This window comes from Gymnoscopelus braueri (assembly GCF_963280865.1).
Source record: "Gymnoscopelus braueri genome assembly, chromosome: 15".
NCBI classification, from domain to species: domain Eukaryota; kingdom Metazoa; phylum Chordata; class Actinopteri; order Myctophiformes; family Myctophidae; genus Gymnoscopelus; species Gymnoscopelus braueri.
This window is the reverse complement of record NC_137620.1, coordinates 12,342,750-12,366,222: the sequence shown is the minus strand read 5'-3', so window position 1 is coordinate 12,366,222 and position 23,473 is coordinate 12,342,750. Positions and strand designations below refer to the sequence as shown.

At 39.8% G+C, this 23,473-nt stretch overlaps 2 protein-coding genes across 2 annotated transcripts; both read right to left on the bottom strand.

The window, feature by feature from the left end:
- Positions 1–8,711: 8,711 nt before the first annotated feature.
- Positions 8,712–15,123, bottom strand: LOC308101360 (uncharacterized protein; the record flags this gene model as incomplete). Its single annotated transcript, XM_080450785.1, has 9 exons — positions 8,712–10,354; positions 10,562–10,657; positions 11,477–11,521; positions 11,967–12,047; positions 12,339–12,383; positions 12,525–12,602; positions 13,847–14,002; positions 14,541–14,801; positions 14,964–15,123. The coding sequence occupies 9 exons, from the start codon at positions 15,121–15,123 to the stop codon at positions 10,347–10,349; spliced, it is 930 nt and encodes a 309-aa protein (XP_080306911.1). The 3' UTR covers positions 8,712–10,346.
- A 5,752-nt stretch (positions 15,124–20,875) lies between these two features.
- Positions 20,876–22,952, bottom strand: LOC308102004 (high affinity immunoglobulin gamma Fc receptor I-like). The gene is made up of 4 exons (XM_080451581.1): positions 22,851–22,952; positions 21,701–21,976; positions 21,260–21,520; positions 20,876–21,136 (listed from the first exon to the last, which is right to left on the bottom strand). Exons 1-4 carry the CDS (start codon positions 22,936–22,938, stop codon positions 20,940–20,942), a joined length of 822 nt encoding a protein of 273 aa, XP_080307707.1. The 5' UTR covers positions 22,939–22,952; the 3' UTR covers positions 20,876–20,939.
- Positions 22,953–23,473: the final 521 nt, after the last annotated feature.

Genomic DNA, 23,473 nt, shown 5'->3' with positions numbered 1-23,473 from the left:
TAGGAATTGAAGTCCATCACTGTGTTTTTTTGTTTTTTCTCGCAAAAACTGTAAAATGAATTAAACTAATTCATGTTTTACTGTAAACACTACTATAAACAGCTACTGCAAATTCTTGGTGAATAAAGCTATATCAAATAAATGACAACATGTTGATGTAATAGTAGAATGTAGCGTGGTAAATTTCAGAATTGTATCTCAAAAACTGAATGTTTGACAGAATTCTTCTAGCAGATGTGACTTATAGTCATTGGAATGCCTTCTGAGGGCAGCATTCAATTTCATTGGTTCTCGCGCCCGTCCAATCAGTGAGAATGGGAGGCGGGGTGAAATTGAATGCTGCCCTCAGAAGGCATTCCAATGACTATAAGTCACATCTGCAGTAACCGTAGTAGTCATAGCAAATAATGCATCATTTATGCACGATCTTCATCAGGACATATACATGTGTGTGTCCTGATGTAGGTCTGAATAGATCGAAATGTTGACGACGCAATAAAATACAGCGCCGCTTTTTCAGCATCACCAGTGTGCAGACTCTATTCTTTTTTTTTACCATGATAAAGTAAACATGGGAGACTCCCAAATAAACAAACTTGGTCCTCACGGTCTTCTCTGGTGGTTGGCAAACTAGAAATGTTGGAGAATAAATATGCCAGTTGGTTAAACCCTACTACCAGTGTCTCTGTATTGCTTCCAGTCGTTAACACGGTCCTCTTCACACTCAGAATGAATTGTTCTCCCAATAATGCCAACAGGAAAAGTTATTTTCAAGTTTTCTTTGTTAAAATAAGTGTTAAATAGCTCTATGTTGCCATAGTAATCATGGCTATAGACTAGTATTTGTTCAGTAACAGTGCAGACAGACATTTGTAGTTCAACTGAGGGCAGCTTAAAGATGGAGTGCCATGATATTTTTCAACCCTAAAACCTGATCATAAGGTATTATTATTATGTAAGGATTTTTTTCAAAAAGAAAAAGTGTACAGTAAGTGTTAAAATGTTGTTTTTATGTAGACACACCCACCAGTTCATTAAGTATACCTGGTTTCACTTAGCACCACCCATCTAATCCAGTCCCTCCGCCTCCTCCTATAAGACCACCCACCTGTCCTAGTCCTTCCCCCTTATCACTAAAGGACTGCCATGGTTCTGGCCATTTGTTTACAAAATGGCAGGAGGACAAATTGGACAAATACAGCCATATATGTTTGAACCTGAATCTGGTTCAGATGAAGATGAGGAGGAAGAAGAAGAACTACTCCATAACCAGAAAGCCTCATCAACCCTTTGCTCAAATCCCAAATGCTCATGTGTGCAACGGATAAATAAAAGGCTTAAAACAGAACCATCAGTTGTCATACATTCTTACAGATGTGCCATGGTGATGTTCAATATCCTGTGATCCAAGTAGAACTTTATCTTACAATGACTATGGTATCCATTACATCAGTGACATTATTTATAGCATCACTGCACACATTTTACTATCATTACAATGCATTTGTATTCCTTCAACCTGACATTCCCATTTAAATGGGCTATGTATTCTTTCCATACATCCCCTTACTAGAAAATGGAAATATAAGCTACAGTATATTACAGTAGGCATATGCATATAAAACGTCTAACTAGATGCTCTCATAATGTATTCAGAGCCATTTCCACCTTGATAATACACTTCTGTTTGCAGAGGCACAGATAATTCGTTTCTTTTTTATTATATTGACAAACAATCACGCTATGTATCTAATCCAACTGAACTAGCTCTAGCGACCCTAACGTTGGCTGAGACTGTATGACTCGAGTTGGTCCCGCCCGCGTCGGTATGTTCTGCCGATTTAATGTAAATGTTTTACCTTCTGAACATCGTATGAAAAATCTAAAGGTAGGCGCCGTAACCTACATAGTCTGTTGTTCCGACGGCGTGAAACAACGCATCGATGGGCTCAAACAACCGTTTAAAACCTTAGTTTGTTGGCAGCCTGCGTTGAATTAACATGGAGGCTCGTCCCTGATCTAACTCTACGCCATGTTAAACGGCGATGCGCGTTCACGACCAGCACTGTCTCTGCACGTTGAATTCAACGCAGAGTCGCAGACCGGCACAAAACTCCGATTTAAAAGGTTGTTTCAACCCATCCATTAATTTCTTCACACCGTCGTAACAACAGACGACTGTAGGTTACCGCGACTACCGTTACATTTTCCATACGATGTTCAGAAGCGATCTTATTGACGCTGAACTAAATCCCACAACTAAACGGTGGGGGAGGTCACAGACACAAGGCTATGTCAAACCGATTCATGCTCCTAAATCATTTTATTGGGGCTGGCGGATGTTTTAATTTACCGGTAACGCTCCTGAGGTGCTGCTTTCTGTGTCTCCAGGATAAATCGTCGGAATAGAACCTGGCTTCAGTACTTTCCTGTTTGCAAATCCCATATTGACTTGCACTAATTGGTGAAGCAGTCATCAACAAAATGGGAACTACACACCCGAAGCCTGGTAGAGGGGGCTGAGGGAAAAATCCTGTCTTTATAAATGAAATTAAGCCATTGATCACGTTTGTCCGTGTCAATGGGCAAAGTGTGAAACAACTGTTTGATAGCTGTCACACAGCAGCACAGAACAAACCCTGCCATGGTCACACACGTGTGTTCGAGGCAGCTCCGCCCACAAAAGGTTGTAGTATAAATGACAATGATAATGAGGGGAGGTGCGGTGGGAGGGTATGGGCATTGTTACGTCAGTATGTTGCTCTTTTTGGATTGGCACGTTTGACTCTCAAGGTTTCAGCCTCCAGGAAAAAACTCCAAATAGTCAGAGAAGACATGAAACACCTTAAAACCACCAGCGGGGGCCTTAATGAAGTTCTATCAACCTCATAGACACATGAAAAACAGAAAAAGTGCAAAAACATGGCACCACCTCTTTAACTGCTGAAATGTTTTCTTCTTAAAGATCAACTGTGTAACTTTTAGCCATATTTGTATGTACAGTATACACAGTATACATATTTTAGCTGTCATTTCCTTCTATCAGCCACTAAATTATTGCGCTGGTGTGTCCCATTCTTTATGTTGAGGGACGCGTCTGTCTGTTTGGGGAGGGGGGGGGGGGCATGTCTCTCAAAGAGGCGGGGGGGGGTGTATAATAACAACACACCTTCCCTGTTTGTACACACACAGACCAGACATTTTGAATAGTCAACCTTTAATGTCTTAATAATAATAATATTGGCCTACTTGCTCCCACGGGGGAAATTTGCTTTCAGCTCAAGGGGCGCGGAGAAGTTATGGGTTAGGTGTGGAATTATACCTGGGACAACTGGGGACTGCATCTCCCCAGGCAGGCTCTCTCACCAATCAGCGATGCCACCCCCAAATAAAGTATTGCATTGGAGCTACAAGTGTGCAGCTATTTTTAGATGAGTTAAAAAATTACAGATCCAAGTGCAGAGATTGTGCAAAGTCTAGTTTATTAGACATTGGTTGCAAAGATTTAAATTGGATTAATATTTAAAAAAGCTTAAAGTCATTGTAATAAATATTTAAAGTCAGTAACATCCCAGCAGTGTCCCTAAGAAAAACCTATGGCAGTTTGTTTTTAGTTGAGTCATGAAAGCGAGCCAGAGGTCAATTAATAAATACTTTACAACCTTACTATGACACACAAACGACATTAGAGGGAGCCAGAGGTCATTAAATACATCTCAACCTTACAAAAATAGGCCCTTTTGTAGCAAGGGCTGGCATTATGATGTCAGTAGCATTAATGTCAGAATTAACCAGCATGAATTCATATCATTGATATGACATACAGCATTTCAATTAAATTGTCAAAAAACAAACAAAAACAACAAAATTAGTTTTCTCTTCTATAAAACCGCCTTTGTGGTTTAAACAAAAAAGACAAAAAAAGTCTCTGTCTGTGTTTGGTCACTATGAAGATATATGTGTTGCTCCAAATTTGAATCTTAAAATAATGAGATTGACCGGAAATTTACATTTTTATTTCAATAAAATCATTGTGGATGTTATATTGCAGAATTGACAAAAGACACCTTTTTGTATTTGTTTGTGTGTTAATCAATGGAGCAACTATTGATGATATCTCACCAATATTTGGAGATACATCTCTTCAAGGTAATCCAAAATCTCTACCAAAGTGTCATTTTGAACAATGTGACAGTGTATGATGTACAAATGTTTAATCACTCCATTCTCCAGTGTAAACATGTCTTTGGTCACACACATTAAACAAATGTGAAATAATGCCTTGTTTCCCTACTGTATTAACACACACATCAGGACATCATTGTTTGCTATATATTAAGCTTTTATTTAAATTACCTTATTTTGAAGAAGACATCAACCAATATGCAATATGTGACATGACTATGCCTTGGACTGTAGGATGAGTACAAAATGATACTGCAAGCACAGCTATGCAATTAGCAACACCTGCATCAATTAACTTAATTGCACTGAATCAAAAGGAACATACACAAGTTGAACCATAGCAATAAGAAATTATTTTGTTTAAAAAAAAGTCTTGTATGAATCTAGGCAACAGTGAGAAGCCAGAAACGTGCTAATGAATAAACACATTTATTCATCGCATACAAACCTTACCCAGTATATATGGTTATGAATAATTTCAACACTATAATATATGAGAAGTAAATAACAGTGGGTAGCAATTATTTTGCATAATAATTTAACAAACTCAACTTTATTAGCAACATAATTTCTCCAACAATATTTGGAAATAATTCTTATGCTACACAGCGTAACAATCCATTCTCTCTTGTCTTGTCAAGTTAAATTAAGACAATACACCATAACGTCATTTTAATTTTAACACATGCTTGAACTTAACCATGGGTGAATGTATAAAGGAAACATTTTGAGAGTATAGTGATTGTCCATTTTACCTAGAATCATCACAATGCTACCATCTAGTGGACAAAATGAACCACTGCAAGTAAAACACAATGTAAAACTCAACACATTCGATGCAGTAGGCCACTTATTAGTTGGTGCTAATATCAAATGTAATAATAATGTCAATACTACTACTACTAATAATAATAAATATCCCCGAGTCCCGGCAGAGTAGTTCTGGAGAAGCGGACTGAGTGGCCCTGTCTTTCCCTATAGGACTGACCGTGGGTAGCTACTGGGACGTAAGTCGGGGCTTGATCGACCCTGGCTGGGTCACCTGGGCGAGGGTGTATGTTGTTGCGAGACCCGAAACACCCTATGACCCCAGGCTACAACATTTTTTGTTGATGTTTTCTTTATAATATTAGAATATATCAAGGGTAGGCTATGCAATTTTCTTTAAAAAAAATAGTTTGTTACAGATATAAGTGTCTCAACAGTGTCCACATTACTTCCTAATACTAACAGGCATCAATTCCCCTCAATGCAGTTGGAATGTATCAGCTCACCTGTGTTTCACACAGAGGTGACAGACATTACCAAAAGTTCAGGTCATGGATATAACTTTGGCCTCTAAGCTGCACTATGTAACTTTCCTCTTCTATGCCGGATTTGAACCCGGGCCTCCTGCCAAGTGCTGACATTTTTACCATTGATTTATAGAGCCTGCCTGCTTGCTCAGGGGATAAATTGAATCTTGACCTTTAGGTCAAAAGTTGTGTCAAACCAGAAACAGGATCGTGTCAAAGGTCATGTCTCGCCTAGACACAGGATCTAAATGTCTCAATAGAAGAGCAGAGAGACCAAATACAACCTCCCCAATTGTATAAGTTATATTGTATTAACTTACTCTACCATACAGATTGGCCAAAATTAAATTGTATTCACTAATACAAAGTTACATAGTGCTGCTTTAAGTGATGATAGTTATTTTTGTCTTTCTTGTCAAATTTAACTCTTGACTGTGCAGTTATATCTTTTACACATTTTTGTGTCTTTTTTTCAGTGTCAGTTTCACTCCTCATGTAGCTGTGGTAGACGTGATAACCACACTGGTAAGCCAGTGAGTCATTTCACGTACGCACCTGGAGGGACTTGCTACATGAAACGGAAATTCAGGTTAAAGCTGCAATCCGGCACTTATTTAATGGACAAAATAAATGTTTAACAAATCAGACCTTAAACTGTATTGAAAATACAGTACAGTTCACTGCTTGAGTTAATAGAAACTGTTACATTTAATGGATAATGTTTACTGCAGCAACTCTTGAACCACTTGAACCCCAGCCCAGCTAGCATACCTATTCTGGGGGGAACATTTGCAAAGAATAGCCAATCTACAAGCTCACAATGCTTTGCAATATGCTATTTTTGATTTGGTGTAGATCGAAAAAGAACGTACCAAGTACAGTGCACCTCAGTTCTGTTTGACTAAAAATAGAGCGTTCAGTGGTTACAGTTTCATTTGTTAAATCATGGGGAGTCAATACTGTAAGTGATCACTGGTCCAGTTTGGTGAAAAAAATGTCATGTAGATTTTATCAGCTCTCTTTGGAAAAATGCCAACCCATGCTGTCCTCTTCTGCCACTTCCAGACCCACAGGTCCACAGTTTCCTCCTCTCCTTCTCTGGTTTTGTTTTCTGGATGTAAAGCACTGACCTGGCGTACGTTGGCTGACGTAGGTTTGCTCACCCAATTCAACTCACACAGTCTGACAACATCATGATTTGAAAATGTTCTGTCACAGAGAGACATCCAAAATCATGCAGTGTGCAAGTACCTTTACAGAACATGGACATTATAAAAAAGAAAAAAGGCCAAGGGTTCTATTCTATTCTATTCTTTCTAACGTTCAAAATATAACTACTTTCACATAAGCTCTCTCTCTATATATATATGTATGTATCTTTATTTGTCCTATTTAACCTGTTTTCTATCTCTTTCCCTTTGCTGTCATTCTATCTCTATCCTTTCTATTCTCATGGAATACTACAACACGATGGAGCACACACTGCTTTACAACTGTAAAACTGTGATGTGACAAATTAACAGATCTGTTCTGTTCTGTTCTGTTCTGTTCTGTTCTGTTCTGTTCTGTTCTGTTCTGTTCTGTTCTGTTCTGTTCTGTTCTGTTCTACTCGTGTACGCAACACAGTGGGACGTTTAATACAATGCTGTGCAGAGGAACAGTTACAGCTATCAAAGTATTTTTTTTCCATTTTCAAAAGGACAGCAGAAGCAATTCAATGAGGTCAAACCACATGGAGCGCTTGAATGTCAAGTTACATTTACTTCCCCTTCAGAGCTGCATAACCACACTTTAAATAGAGCACGTAAGAGACAGACAGACAGACAGACAGACAGACAGACAGACAGACGAGAGGGCGAGAGGGTGAGAGAGAGAGACACACAGACAGACAGACAGACAGACAAATTTAGCCTATCTTATATATTCAGAAGTTATACTTGCAAATGTGTCAAATTTCAAAAAGCTGTTTTGAAATTGAAAACTAATTCTAGGCATTTACTGCTCTCTACAAGCTTGCAGTTCAGTTTGTAGTTTGCAGTTTGGCTATTTATCTGTAGAACCGAGTCAAACTAAATGTAATGCCTACAATTCCAAGTGCCTGTCAGGGTGGGGGGGTCCCAAGTTCAAATATTTGGGGGGTCACGGCCTGAAAAGGTGGGATAGAATAGAACAGAGTAGGGCACCAGCTGTGGTTTGTCTTTTTCCACCGTACTGTATGTGAATCGTGCCTTATACCCACAGTAGAAAAGTATGTTATGGTGGTTTGTTTCATTGTCATGTTCACGGTTTGACTCACTGTGGGTGGTAGTAGCCTGCACGAGACGATGAGGAAGCCCCAGATATCTGGTGTCGTCCTACTTTCAGAGGCTGCTTGTTTCTGCTCTGCAGGGCTTGAACACTGACTATACTTTATGTTCCTCAACAAAACACAACTGGGCTGATGCACAGGGGCAGCATTAGACCCAGTACTGTAATGAGCCCATGCCGCTGTATGGATATTGTACCATTATAAACAGTTCTGTTATTATTAAAAATGCTTATTAGAAGAAATAACTATTCTAAACACTTGAATTGAACATGTTTTAATACGTTTAGTACTACTGTACTACTACTAGATAGATAGCATGTTATTTAGACAGATGCCAGGTTCATTTGTTGACCTGGCATCCTAGTTTGTATAGTTTCAATGTACAGATCATTTATTTTTTAATATTATACAGACTGATGCTAGGTTCTTGGTTTACCTATGATCCTAGATTACTGAGGCACAACACTGTCTCTCTGCATTTGATGTATGTGTTTACCTTAAGGCTTGCTACTGTAAATCTCTCTGGATGCCAAATGCCTAAATTGTAAATGTATTCTGCCTTTTGTCTGAAACCTCCTGTGTTGTCTCCTCAGGAACTTTCTGAAGACACCAGACTTCTTGCTCATGCAGCCGTGGCCGTTTGGCTTTGTGGGGTGACAGAGGTGACAACCACACTGGTAAACCAACGTGTGATTTCATGTAGCCTACTGTAACTGTACGTTCCCGGAGAGACTCTCTGCATGAAAGGAACATGAAGGTTTAGGTTATAAGAAAAATAAAAGTGACACCAGACGATTTTGATCAGTGGTGGACAAAGTATATACACAAGTAAACACTCAAGTATTCAAAAGTACAAACTGCAAAGTACATTTTCTTTTTAATATCAATGCATCGCTGTATTGAAATTTAGAACATTTCCCACCCCAAAATCTGACATTTTCAGAAATTTTCTGAAATAGTGAAAAGAGCAGATCCACAAGACATGTTGTGAGCGACATGTTGTGAGCTTGTAGATTGGGTATTTTCACTCTGTTTTAAATAAGGCTTATAGTAAGTGTATTATGAATTAACCGCTTACTGTAAGCCCTATTTCAAATAGACGGGGCTCTAGGTACCCAAACTTTAAAAATATATATTTTTGTAAGTTTGGGTCCCAAGAGTCCCTTCCTAGAAATGTAGTTGAGTCGAAAGTACAAATATTTCAGTTTGAAATATACCGGAGTGAAAGTCATGAGCTTGCAAAAAAAATATGAAATAATATAATACTCCAAAAATGTACGTACTACAATACTCAAGTAAATATACTTAGTTACTAAATTCACCAATGGTTTTGATTGAGACAACGCTACAATCAACGTTCTCAAGCGGTCTGATGGAGCCAAGCACTCTCTATGTTACCTCTCACTCTCTATTTATCCATCTAACCTCTGTCCGATCTATCGCTGTCTGATCTTTCTCGGTCCGATCTACAAGCTCACGACGTGTTGCATCGCGACGCATTTTTAGCTTGTAGATCGGTTCTTTTTCTGTGCGAAAAAAACAGGGCTTTAGTGGCTAAAAAGGGTTGTGTTACTCAGTTGCACAAACAGAACCACAGCTGCTATGTGTTCCAATATAACAACAAAAGGCCTTAGTGCAACAGTTCATACCATAACCACAGTAAGAAGCCACCATACATACAGTACATGTACTAGAAATCGGCACCAACTAGAAACAAAAATGCGCCTTAGTTTCCGAGAGGTAGACACACACACACCACTTCCCATAAACAGGTTCACGAAAAGACACAGGTCTTTGACGCATGTGACCAACGCGGTGGTTAAACCACGACCCGCGTGGCTGAAGAGACGGTATCGGCTCCCACCCTACTAAACATGAATAACTACACCCCCATCAAACCCAACCTTATGTACCGATGAGGACTTGCACCATGTCTCTAATGCACATGTGAGTGACAAACACGTAGGCGAAGAAGACATTGGACTGCATGGCCAACATCCACCTATCAACAGATAAATTATTTCCTTCACGGATACTGGTTCGCCCATTGATTGTAAATATTTTTGTTTATGAGCAAAACTGAGGAACTGTAATAAAAGTAAATGATTGGTCTCAAAGGCCAAGGTATTGTTTGTGTGTACGCGTCATGTACTATATTATGTGTGTGTCTTCGATACTGTATATGTCATTCACATCAACAGAAGACGACTAGATATGTGGAGCAAACTTATTGTTTCAAAGTGTACTTCACCCAGGGCAAAACTACCTTATGGTACAGCAAATAACCACACACTCTTACGTCTCTCCGGAACATTCTAGTAAGCTTGGGCTCATTCTGCCTTTGCAGGTAAAGACAGCAGAATGCTAGAATTTAGAAGGACATTATATAATCTCATTCTGTTTATGATTTTAGAAGTCCCATTCCACTAAAGCTACTACCTGAAATCTATGGAGAGTGGAAAGTATTGTGCTGTAAGTACAAAATCAAAAATAAAACGTAAAATGTAACTGTATGGTATTCCAGTCTTCCTTCCTCTTTTGTCCAAGTGTTTCCCCTCTCAGCATCCTGTAACACAGAACACACAGATACAGGAGATACATTTAAAAACTGCTGCAAAAACAAAAGGATTTAGTCTCACTCATTTGTGACAAAGACAGTATGTATGTTTCTTCTATTTGTTGCTAAGCCGGACCGAAACAGAGAGAGAGAAAGAGTATTTGATGAGTTGGTGAATGTGTTGGCCTGTGTGTGGACCAGTAATCTGCAACTGACCTGCCAGGCTGTAGACTGGGTCTGTGTGTGGACCAGTGTAATGACCTGCCAGGCTGTAGACTGTGTCTGCGCGCCCAGTGACCACACCACCTGCAACTATGGTATGAGGAAAGAAGAACAAATAGACAAATACAAAGACGCAAACAAGAAGCAAACAAAGAAACAAATGAAAACAGACCAAAAAAAAGAAAGACACAACAGAAGAAAGAAAGACATTAACTAAGCCACAATGTAGCCTGCATAGGGTGTGCACTTTATACAGCAATGTTGGTGAGTACAGAATATTTCCTCATTGCTACAGGAGGCTTGTAGGAGGCTCTGTATCTTTCTCTTTTATGTGTGGTCTCCTTGTGGGGGCAGCTCTGAACACATCACAGCAACACAGAATGGCCTCTAAAGATACCGTGAGAAAATGAACGGCATCAGCCTGTATTAATGCTGCGTTCACATTGGCAGCTACAGAGATCCATGAGGCTACCGTTCTTTTTCAATGGAAGCCAGCGACATGAAGATACAAAGATACATCCGACGTTTGTAGCTCTGCTACAAAAGCTGCAACAGCTACAAAAACGTTGAGCTGGTTTGAACTTCAGATACGAAGCTACAAATATGCTGTGTAGCTTTGTGTCTTTGTATCTGCCAGTGTGAACGCAGCACAATCAATCAATCAATCAATCAATCAATCAATCAATCAATCAATCAATCAATCAATCAATCAATCAATCAATCAATCAATCAATCAATCAATCAATCAATCTATCTATCTATCAATCAATCGCTCTGTCTGTCTGTCTGTCTGTCTGTCTGTCTGTCTGTCTGTCTGTCTGTCTGTCTGTCTGTCTGTCTGTCTGTCTGTCTGTCTGTCCTGTATCTCTGTCTAATATATGTTCAATACAACTTGTCCTGGTTTCTCACCTGATTGAATCACATGAGCTGAATCTGCTCCAGGACTGGGTCTCTCTGAATCAAAAAACAGCAACAAAATAGACCATAATATAATTAGTAACACAATATGTTTAAAACAGGAGAAAAAGAGGAAGGACATCGCTCATTCATACTCATACTGTAAATGTTTTTACCATTGACATTTGTGTTTGGAGTAGGCGTGTCTTGTCTTTAAGTAGGCTACTTAGTGTTATATTGTACCCTTTTTGTTGTTGTCTTTGAAGTATGTACATAGTGTACAGTATTTACAACTGCTCCCAGTGCAGTTTAACAAAGGCTAGCTAACTAACTTCTTTGTTTTTTCATGTCTTATAATAAACAATAATTGTCTATCAATTTATATGGGTCACATAGAGGACATAGCTTCAGTGTAGCAAGCAGTTTTTCCATGTAACTTGTAGCTTGATTGGCTAGCTACATTTATCTGGGGGATATCTTGCATGTAGTGGAGCAATTGAACTACCTCTCTTCTTCTTTTTTTTCAATGTTACTTCAGCATAGATGACTCCCTGAGGGGCTGGATCATCAGTTGTTCCAGACACTGAAACACAAGAAGTTAGTGTTAAAACATGCTTTATAGGTTCCCAACCTTTTCTGGATCTGGGTTCACTTGAAAATCTGGAAAGTGTTTATTTCAATGATCGATCGATCAATCGATCAATCGATCAATCGAATCAATCAATCAATCAATCAATCAATCAATCAATCAATCAATCAATCAATCAATCAATCAATCAATCAATCAATCAATCAATCAATCAATCTTTGTCTGTCTGTCTGTCTGTTCTATATCTCTGTCTAATATGTTCAATACAACTTACTGGTTTCTCACCTGATTGAATCACATGAGCTGAATCTGCTCCTGGACTGGGTGTCCCTGAATCAAAAAACAGCAACAAAATAGACCATAATATAATTAGTAACATGAAATGTTTAAATACAGGAGAAAAAGAGGAAGGACATCATTCATTCCATACTCATTATACATACTGTAATTATTATGTAGCAACTGAACTACCTCTCTTCTTCTTTGTTTTCAATGTTACTTCAGCATATATGACTCCCTGGGGGGCTGGATCAACAGTTATTCCAGACACTGAAACACAAGAAGTTAGTGTTAAAAAATGCTTTAGGTTCCCAACCTTTTCTGGATCCGGTTCCACTTGGAAATCTAGAAAGCGTGCATGTTCAGAGCATGTTGATTTTAATGATCAATCGATCGATTGTGTTCCGGCTTGGATCAAGAGAACTGACAGTATACTTTAAGTTCTTATTGAGAGACTATGTTTTCGCTAGCTAATCTCCGGCACCGTTGGCCCGATCAGTGTGAAACTGTGCACACACTTTCTCTGGAGGCCAGAGCAGAACCTCTACCCCATATGTTTCACATGGGCCTGTTATAGCGCCACCAGGAGACCGATTTTTGCAAAACACATTTTTTACCCTTTTCCAAACATCACGCAAATCAGTACACATTATCTCTATAGTCATGTGAACAATACGGATCTGTCTGATTTTTCATGTTCCATCCTGATTGGCTTTAAAAATGTGCAGGAGTGGCCCGTTTTTGATAAAATGCCTCAAATCATGAACAGTCTGATTGCTGTGAGACTTTGCACGCACAGTCCACTAAGACAAGGATGCCACCCTACATTTTAGTCTGTGTGTCAGTCCCGTCCTGCGTTAATAAAGACCCAGGAGGTCTTAACAACTTCCAACCTATCTCAAGCCCATCTCATATTTTAGGGCACCGGGCACGCCATGACGCTGAGGCAGCTCTCCAAATGGATTAACCACACTAACAATTTATTCTTGGCTACTGATTCAGTGAATCGTGCTTTTATTCCTGCTGGACCTTAGTGCCTCGTTTCTCATGGTCAACCATGTTATTATCTTAGACCATCTCGAGTATGGGTTGGCAATCAGGGTACTACTGCTTTACAGTGGTTTGGGAGATGGTTTCTGGGGTCGATGTGCTCAAATATACATAAGTTACAGATGCAAAACAACTTGGTATCACCTTTGATTCAGCCCCCCAAAAAAATGTATAAGCCAATAAACTGTTGTGGGTGGACCATGAAAGCTTCTTCAAGGTCAGAACCAAAGGCCTTCTCCACTGTGCTGCTGACTCAGAGGCTTTGGAACAGTTTAACATTTTGTATTAGGTCTTTTAATCTCTTTAATAGCAATTTGTTGCTTCTTAATGTTTGTCATGTGCTGTTTTAGTACAGTTGTTTAGGTCAACATATTTGTAATTTTGTCTTTGTCTCCATGTCTCTCTCTCTCAGTCTGAACATACAGTACACCGTATGGTTTTAGTTTATTTTGGTCCTACATTACCTTTGTGTTTCCTGTAGCAGAGCATGCTAGCCAGCACCAGTAGAAACACAAACAAGAAGGAGACGGCTGTTCCAATCAGAATGTAGATGAGCGGGGCGGGGTCAGTGGAGGAATGTGCCGATTCGTTGGGTGGAGTGGTGACAGAAAACTCATTCTCTGAAATTTGTACGAAAGGACGAAGACAATTGAAAATAAATATATATATAATATAAACATAAATATAATAAACACAATTATGATGGAATACAAAATAAACCACTATTAAATGGAAACTTATAATAATAAATAATGTATTGATAAACAGTAAAGATGCATGTTAAATGTATAATGATAAACCAGAAATACTTGTATTTTTTTCATTTATTTGTGTATTTATTTACATAATGTCGCACTGATCAGTTTCAGAGTACTCATCAGAGACTAGAGTATAAATCAGTAACTTCACAGGTGAAAGTGTGTGAGAGTTTAATTGTGTACAGACTACAGAGACTACAGACCGTGAAAAAAAAGTCTTCTGTGGAAGACAATAATAAGAAGGAATCTTAATCTATATACTTTTACTGACAACAAAGGCACAAAATAAGCAAATCTCTAGAGAGTTTAACTGGAACAGATAGGAGGTTCGAACTGGGTCAAGACATCAGACTTCATGTCTGAACCCTCGTGTGTTTTTGTATGTAACTGCATGACTCACCTCTCACATCCATCCAGCTCTCTGGTGACTCTCTACGGCCTGAGATGATACACTTGTAGAATCCTCCATCAGACGTGTTAACATTGTGGATGGTCATGTTCTCTGTAGATGTGTTGCTGATGAGGGATCCATCTTTATAGAAATCAGCTGGGAGGTTTGAAGAGGGCTTTGGATGTTTCTTATTTCGGTACCAGCAACGCAGTGTGACATCACTTCCCTCCAACACAGGAAGTACAGGACTGTCCAGGATCACATCTCCATCTGAACATCATTTGCCATGATAAGTCACATGATAAATACTTTTGATATAGTATAATTTCTGACAATACACTGCCACAAACAATCTGACAAAACCATTAGATCAAAAATAACAGAAAGGCTTAAAACACATTTGATGATTTAATGACAAATCAATGAACCTACCAGTCACAGTGATATTTACTGTATTAATTCTTCTTCTCTCTTGAGACTCACACCAGTAAACCCCACTGTCTGATAGGTATGCACCAGAGAGTTTGCAAGAAGACTCTGGTCTCCCCCACTCATTATGACATTTTCCAGCCTTTCCATTTGCATTCCTCATCACTGTCCACCCAGTAGAGTCTCCTCGTGGCGTCTCACAGTAGAAACTGATAAGCTCATAAAAAAAAAACTGAGACCTGCTGGGACTGACAGTCAGAATAGATGAAGCAGATGAACCTAGAGAGAGAGAGAGAGAGAGAGAGAGAGAGAGAGAGAGAGAGAGAGAGAGAGAGAGAGAGAGAGAGAGAGAGAGAGAGAGAGAGAGAGAGAGAGACACACACACACACACACACACACACACACAGAGAGAGAGAGACACAGAGAGAGAGACAGAGAGAGACAGAGATGCAGAATGGTAAATTTCTTGCCTTTAATAAATTGCACTAAAGTCATTCCATCTGTGTGAAATACGCAGGAGATTCAGCATCATGAATGTGCAGTAATTACCCTGGCCTGGTCAACAGGTCGGGTATCGGCCTGAATGTAGATCAAAACCTTCTAAATCAGTGGGAGCAGGAAGTACATACTGTTGTCAGCAAAGTGAGTAAAACTTGTGACTAATGACATCTGGGTTTTATATACGTAGTGACAAGTGGTACTGGTCCTGTATTTACTGGTACCTTGTATTTGGGTCGTGGTTCCTGTTTGTCTGCTATAGTTGACTATAGATGATTTGTGAGGTTATGAAGCAATGTTGCACATGTCATAGAATATTATGAACACATTATGAAAGAGTGTGTATTTGTGTGTGCCGTATGTGCTGCTGATTACACCATTAAAACAGGGTTCCCCAATAAGAAACAATCCCTAGAGATACAATGGTGAATTATTACTTTATGAAAGTGATTTACAAATAAACATTCTACTTTACTAGAGAGAGCAAAACATTGAAACGGTTTGGTACACATTAGGCCCACGGACCCCCATAACTCTGAGAGTGTACAATTGTACCCTCACTGAGTTACAGACCCATAAAGGTCCATTTGGTTCCATTACACTCTCTGAGTTACAGACCCCTAAGAGTCCATTTGGTTCCATTACACTCTCTGAGTTACAGACCCATAAGGGTCCATTTGGTTCCATTACACTCTCTGAGTTACAGACCCCTAAGAGTCCATTTGGTTCCATTACACTCTCTGAGTTACAGACCCATAAGGGTCCATTTGGTTCCATTACACTCTCTGAGTTACAGACCCATAAGAGTCCATTTGGTTCCATTACACTGTCTGAGTTATAGACCCATAAGAGTCCATTTGGTTCCATTACACTCTCTGAGTTACAGACCCATAAGAGTCCATTTGGTTCCATTACACTGTCTGAGTTACAGACCCATAAGAGTCCATTTGGTTCCATTACACTCTCTGAGTTACAGACCCATAAGAGTCCATTTGGTTCCATTACACTCTCTGAGTTACAGACCCATAAGAGTCCATTTGGTTCCATTACACTCTCTGAGTTACAGCCCCATAAGAGTCCATTTGGTTCCATTACACTCTCTGAGTTACAGCCCCATAAGAGTCCATTTGGTTCCATTACACTCTCTGAGTTACAGACCCATAAGAGTCCATTTGGTTCCATTACACTCTCTGAGTTACAGACCCATAAGAGTCCATTTGGTTCCATTACACTCTCTGAGTTACAGACCCATAAGGGTCCATTTGGTTCCATTACACTCTCTGAGTTACAGACCCATAAGGGTCCATTTTGTTCCATTTGTGCACTCTCAGAGTTACAGACCTGTAAAGGTCAATTTGGTTCGAAGTATCACCAATTTAGCTGCCTGGGGACCCCCTGGAACCTCAAGGACCACCAGAACTCACTTTGAGAACCAGTGCTGTATCAGATATGTGAATAAATGAAGCGTATAAACTTACTGCTGAGAGAAGCACCTTTAGATGTTTGGATGAATGAATTCAACACTAGTAGGAGAAACAACACAATGATGTTTGCTATCGTCTGTCATCATAAAACAAACATCCCTTACTGTCCATTCCCACAGGTTTTTACTGTACATGTACACATGTCACACACACAAACATACAGTGTTTAAATCATGACACCCATTCCAGCACTATTGTAAGCATTAAAGTTTTGGATTAACATACATCATATACAACTAAATACGATACAATATTACTTTATTATGAGATCACACTGAAATTTGACTTGCGACCCAAATACACAATCATAAACACACACACACACACACACACACACACACACACACACACACACACACACGCATGCACGAATGCACTCATACACACACTCATACACACACACACACACACACACACACACACACACACACACACACACACACACACACACACACACACACACACACACACACACACACACGCACACACACGCACACACACGCACATACACGCACATACACGCACGCACATAACTTACATAATAAGGTGTATAGTGATATGAAATCCATGTCTGTCTGTCTGTCTGTCAGTCTGTCCGTCTATCTGTCTGTTCAACATTAACAGCACTTTGTCAGAGAAACTCCTCCTTCTGGTGTAGTGAGGAAACCCACCCGTCTGTCTCGCATACACACACAGCATAGATGTCTGTGCATGTGGGTAACCTCTCTCTGTGTGTGTGTGTGTGTGTGTGTGTGTGTGTGTGTGTGTGTGTGTGTGTGTGTGTGCGTGTGTGTGCGTGTGTGTGCGTGTCTGCGTGTCTGCGTGTGTGCGTGTGCGTGTGCGTGTGCGTGTGCGTGTGCGTGTGTGTGTGTGTGTGTAGGTGGAAAATCTTCTACTGAAACCCCATTGATTAACTACTGTGCGTGTGTGTGTGTGTGTGTGTGTGTGTGTGTGTGTGTGTGTGTGTGTGTGTGTGTGTGTGTGTGTGTGTGTGTGTGTGTGTGTGTGTGTGTGTGTGTGTGTGTGTGTGTGTGTGTGTGTGTGTGTGTGTGTTTGTGTGTGTGCGTGCATGTGAGTGAGAGCCATCCCCAAACTAATAACAATTAAAATATGAATTAGAAAATAAACAACTGAAATCACTTTGGCGTCTGAGGCAATAATATGAAGTACTGTTGTCAGTTTTACCTAACTTCATTTACAACAATCTATCTCCATCTGTATCTGTATGTGTCTATCTCGTTCTTTATCTGTATCTGTCTATCGCCATCATATTTTATCTCTCTTTCTCATTCTGTATCTGTCTCTCCATCTCTGAACAGGAAGTGTTCTCTGTGTTCTGAATGCAGTGTCTGTCGATGAAAGACAACTATCAGACATTTCACCTCCACAGACAGTTGGATGAAGTTCATTTATTCTTTCTTTGGTGCTTTTGATATAAAAGAGAAAAAAAAGAAAGGGAGTAAATGCTTCACCCACTTTCAGAAAGGAAGGGCAGTGAGTTCAGATTAAAGACTTCTTCATAATATTGTTATCTAGAGCATGTTTGCCAACCTGGGGTTCGGGCCCCCCTTGGGGTGGCCCCAAAAATCCTATGGGGGCCTTGAGGCCGTGTCTCTTTGGAGGTACTTCAAAAATGTCAATATATATTGCACAAATTCATAACTTACATTTTGGGGTCATTGTATTTTCAAAAATAGTCAAAAAGCTTCACTAATAGCTAAAAGAGAGTCGCAACGCGTCACATCGCGACGTGTTGTGAGCGTGAAGATCTGCTATTGTAGATCTGCTATTGTAGATCAGCTTGCAGATTTGCTATTTTTTACAATTCGTCGTACGATTATCATTAGTATATAGGTTGTCTGTGTGCATGGGCATGCGCGTGTGCGCGCGCGCCGCGCGCGTGTGTGTGTGTGTGTGTGTGTGTGTGTGTGTGTGTGTGTGTGTGTGTGTGTGTGTGTGTGTGTGTGTGTGTGTGTGTGTGTTTGTGTTTGTGTGTTCAGGTGTCTCAGCTTGTGTCAGATGCAATAAGGGGGGCTCCAAGGAAAAAGGTTGGGAAGCACTGATCTAGAGGAAGAAGCTCCCCTCTAGGCATATGCAGTGGAGGAAAAAGTACTTTTTTTTTTACTTAAGTAAAAGTATCAATACTGCATTGTAGATATACTCTGTTACAACAAGTAAAAGTACCGTAATCAAAATTTACTTGAGTAAAAGTACAAAAGTATTGAAATCAAAATATACTTAAAGTACCAAAAGTAAAAGTAGTCATTATGCAGAATGTCCCGTTTCACAAGGTATCATTATGTATATAATATATATATATATTTTTAATGGCAGATCTATAAGCTCATAACACGTCGCATCGCGACACGTTGTGAGCTTGTAGATCGGCAATTTTTTTAAATAGCCAAAGTTTAAATAGGGCGACACGTTGTGAGCTTGTAGATCGGCTATTTTTTTAAATAGCCAAAGTTTAAATAGGGCTGAAGTGGTTAATGTATGTTTTGTAACAACAATTCAAATCTACAAAGTACCTACAGTGTAGCAACTAAAGTTTTCAAATAATTATAGTGGAGTAAAAAGTACCATATTTTTCTCTGAGATGTAGTGGAGTAGTAAGTAAAACTATTGAAAATTGGAAATATTCCAGTAAAGTAAAAGTGCCTCAAAATTAAATGTAATTAGTTACTTTCCATCACTGGGCATATGGAGCTCTATAGAAGAGCGGAGAGAGGGAATCATTACAATTTACACCCAGTCAAACCCCAATCATGAATGATGGGGGGAAGAAGAAGAGAGGGACGAAAGAGATTTATCAAACACTATCTGATAGATATTTTATCTGAGACAACTCACACGGGGCGGCAGTGGCTCAGGGGTAGAGTGGCCGGGTAGAGTGAACTGGAAAACCGTAAGGTTCCCAGTTCGATCCCGGGCTGGGGCGCTCCCCTAGAGTTAGTGTCGAAGTGTCCTTGAGCAAGACGCTGAACCCCTAATTGCTCCCGATGAGCAGGTTGTTGCCTTGCATGGTTTCCTACGCCATCGGTGTATGAACGGGTTAATGGCACGATCAATGTAAAGCGCTTTGGATAAAAACGCTATATAAATGCACCACAGGTTTATGAAAACATTTTATTAATGATATATATAAGATGCATTCATAACACAGACAGCCAACATGAGAGCAGAGAATGATAATAGGGTCTTTTCTCAAGAACAAACGTACAAATAATTGAATCTGCAAATAACCACTGTCAGATTTAAAATTGCCTATAGCCTATCATTCACTGCCACTGACGTAAAAAACGTAATTTGTCCCGTTTACCAATCCTGCCACTGACGTAAAAAACGTAATTTTAATTTTTTCAATTTTTTTCTTTTTTTTTTTTTTCAAATTTGACCCAAAGACCAAGGAGATATGATTGTTTAAAGATCTACACTCCCATCCACTTCCTTGTTAACTTAAAACTTAAAAATTCTGTACTCCTCCTGAGTACTTTTTTTTTTTCAATGAAAAATCTCTGGCAGTGGGCAAACGCGGCCAGCAATAATTGTGGCAGTGAATGAGTTAATAATCCCCGCATGAGGACTGATAATGATGCATCTTTAAAAAAATCTATATATTGCTGATTCACTGGTTCACATTAACAGGACCATACAAAGCATATTTGAAAACAGCTAAAAGTTCATCTATTTGTGTACTTGAACCTGTAGCGTACAATCTGGATGGACCCCCCCCCCCCATCATTTTACAAAATAGGAAAAAGATCAGATCTACAAGCACATAGATAGATAAATACCTGTATTGATCCCGAATATCAGTTAAGCACAGCATTTAAGGGTAACAGAGTACAGGAACAGAGTAAGGAATGTACTGTGTCTGACAGTACACGTTTTGAGCTTGTACATCTGCAATTTTTTATATTTGTCGTATGCCAAAATAATTGTTAACATTTAAATAGCTCGTAACATGACTATGTCAATAAATTCACACACCACATCACTCAGAGAGATGTCTGCCTGAACTTGCTTGCTGGTTCATTTTCTTTTGTTTCAGACCTTTGTATTTTCTGTTGTAGAACACGCTGACCAGCACCAGGACAAACACAACCAGGAAGCAGACAGAGGAGCGAATCACAAAGTGGAGAGGAATGGGAGGGGTGGCGCCAGTGGAGGAGGGATGTTCCGATTGGTTGCCTGGAGGGATGAGAGAAAATCCATTCTCTGAATTTTACAATAAATCAATAAATAAGCTAGTTTGTTAATTAATTAATTAACTATTTAATAACAAGTTTGTTCATGTGTAACTGTATGACTCACCTCTCACATCCATCCAGCTCTCTGGTGACTCTCCAAGGCCTGTCATGTAACACTTGTAGAATCCTTCATCAGACTTGTAAACACTGTGGATGGTCATCTGTCCTGTAGACTCGGTCCTGATGAGGGATCCATCTTTGATGAAATCAGCTGGGAGGTTTGAAGAACTCTTTGGTAGTGTTTGATGACGGTACCGGCAGCGCAGAGTCACATTATTTCCCTCCAACACAGGACGTACAGGGCTGTCCAGGATCACAGCACCTTCTGGAAAGAATCATATCATTTGATGTGTTAAATCATTTAATTCATAATTATGTATATCAAAATATCATATAGCATTTCCCACAATGCATTGCCACAAACAATCTGATAACACTATGAACTATTAGGTCAAATAGAAATTATTAAAATACAGTAGATTATTTAATTATAATATGAACTTACCAGTCACAGTGATCTTTACAGTATTACTGCTGGTTCTCTGTTCAGACTCACACCAATACACTCCACTGTCTGATTTGAATGCACCAGAGACTTTGCAAGAAGACTCATCTGGTATCCCCCAGTGATGACATTTTTCAGCATTTCCATTTGCATTCCTCATCACTGTCCACCAAGTAGAGTCTCCTTGTGGTGTCTCACAGTAGAAACTGATGGGCTCATAATGAAAGAACTGAGACCTGCTGGGACTGACAGTCAGAATAGATGAAGCAGATGAACCTAGAGAGAGAGAGAGAGAGAGAGAGAGAGAGAGAGAGAGAGAGAGAGAGAGAGAGAGAGAGAGAGAGAAATAAGGACACAGGGAGTTAAATGCAGTATGGTGTGCACTCTGACAGTCAGTCAGAGTGTGAAAGGAGATTCAGCGACATGAATGTACCTGTTCTCAGGTCAACGGATACCGAAACCTTCTAGCAGTGGTGGGATGTGACAGGATATATGAACCCATAACAATCCTTCTGTACTGTAGTGTCAGCCTACAAAGTGAGTAAAACCTGGCTGTGACTAATATAAAATCCTTTCACATTTAGGTTTAATTTAGCGAGTGTTTCCTGCTTGGCGTGAGTACTTGTCCTAGCCTGGCTCCAGACCATAGACCCCGCCCACTCCACTGACTGGACAAGCTTCACTCTTCAGTCTGATAATCAGGCCATACTTGTCCTATACAATTTACAATTGAGGAATTTAGCAGACGCTCTTAATCCAGAGCGACTTACAGTAAGCAAGGCAAACATGAGGTAATATATCAAATGCATAGAAATATTTAGGATCATACAGTAGGTAAACGCACGCACGCACGCACGCACGCACGCACGCACGCACGCACGCACAAACATTTAAACCATGACAGTCATTCCAGCACTATTGAAAGCAATCAAGTTTCAGATGACGATACATAATATACAATTAAATGCAAAATCATTAACTTGTACACACACACACACACACGCATGCACGTACGCACTCACGCATGCACACACGCACAGACACAGACACACACACAAACAAACAAACACACACACACACACACACACACATACGCATGCACGCACATATGCACACATACATACATACATTGCGCACGCACACAACTTACATAATAAGTTGAATAGGGATATGAAATCCATGTCTGTGCTGTCTGTTTGTCTGTGCTGTCTGTCTGTCTGTCTATCTCTGTTCAACATTAACAGCACCTTGTCAGAAAAACTCCTTCTGGTTTAGTGAGGAAACCCACCTGTCTGTTTCACATACGCACACAGTATTGATGCCTGTGCATGTGTGTAACCTAACCTCTGTCACACAACCTCTGTGTGTGTGTGTGTGTGTGTGTGTGTGTGTGTGTGTGTGTGTGTGTGTGTGTGTGTGTGTGTGTGTGTGTGTGTGTGTGTGTGTGTGTGTGTGTGTGAACATAAACAACTGAAGTTACTTTGCTGTTACAGGCAATTTAGGAAGTACAGTGATTCATAAAGACTTACTGCAAGCATGCTATTATCAGTTCCATCTAACTTAATTTACTTAATCTGTCACTGTATCTATCTAGGTATCTGTACCCACGCACTGAAGTGCTATAAACGTTATGCACCTACTGCATACGATGTGCAGGTCAAAGGTCATGAGTTCAAATCTGACTGTAAACAACCATGTAGTATATGGTTGCTGTCCGGCAGAAACCAGCTAACTCCATTTTGACGCTTTTGCATTTTTTCCATAAATCAGGGC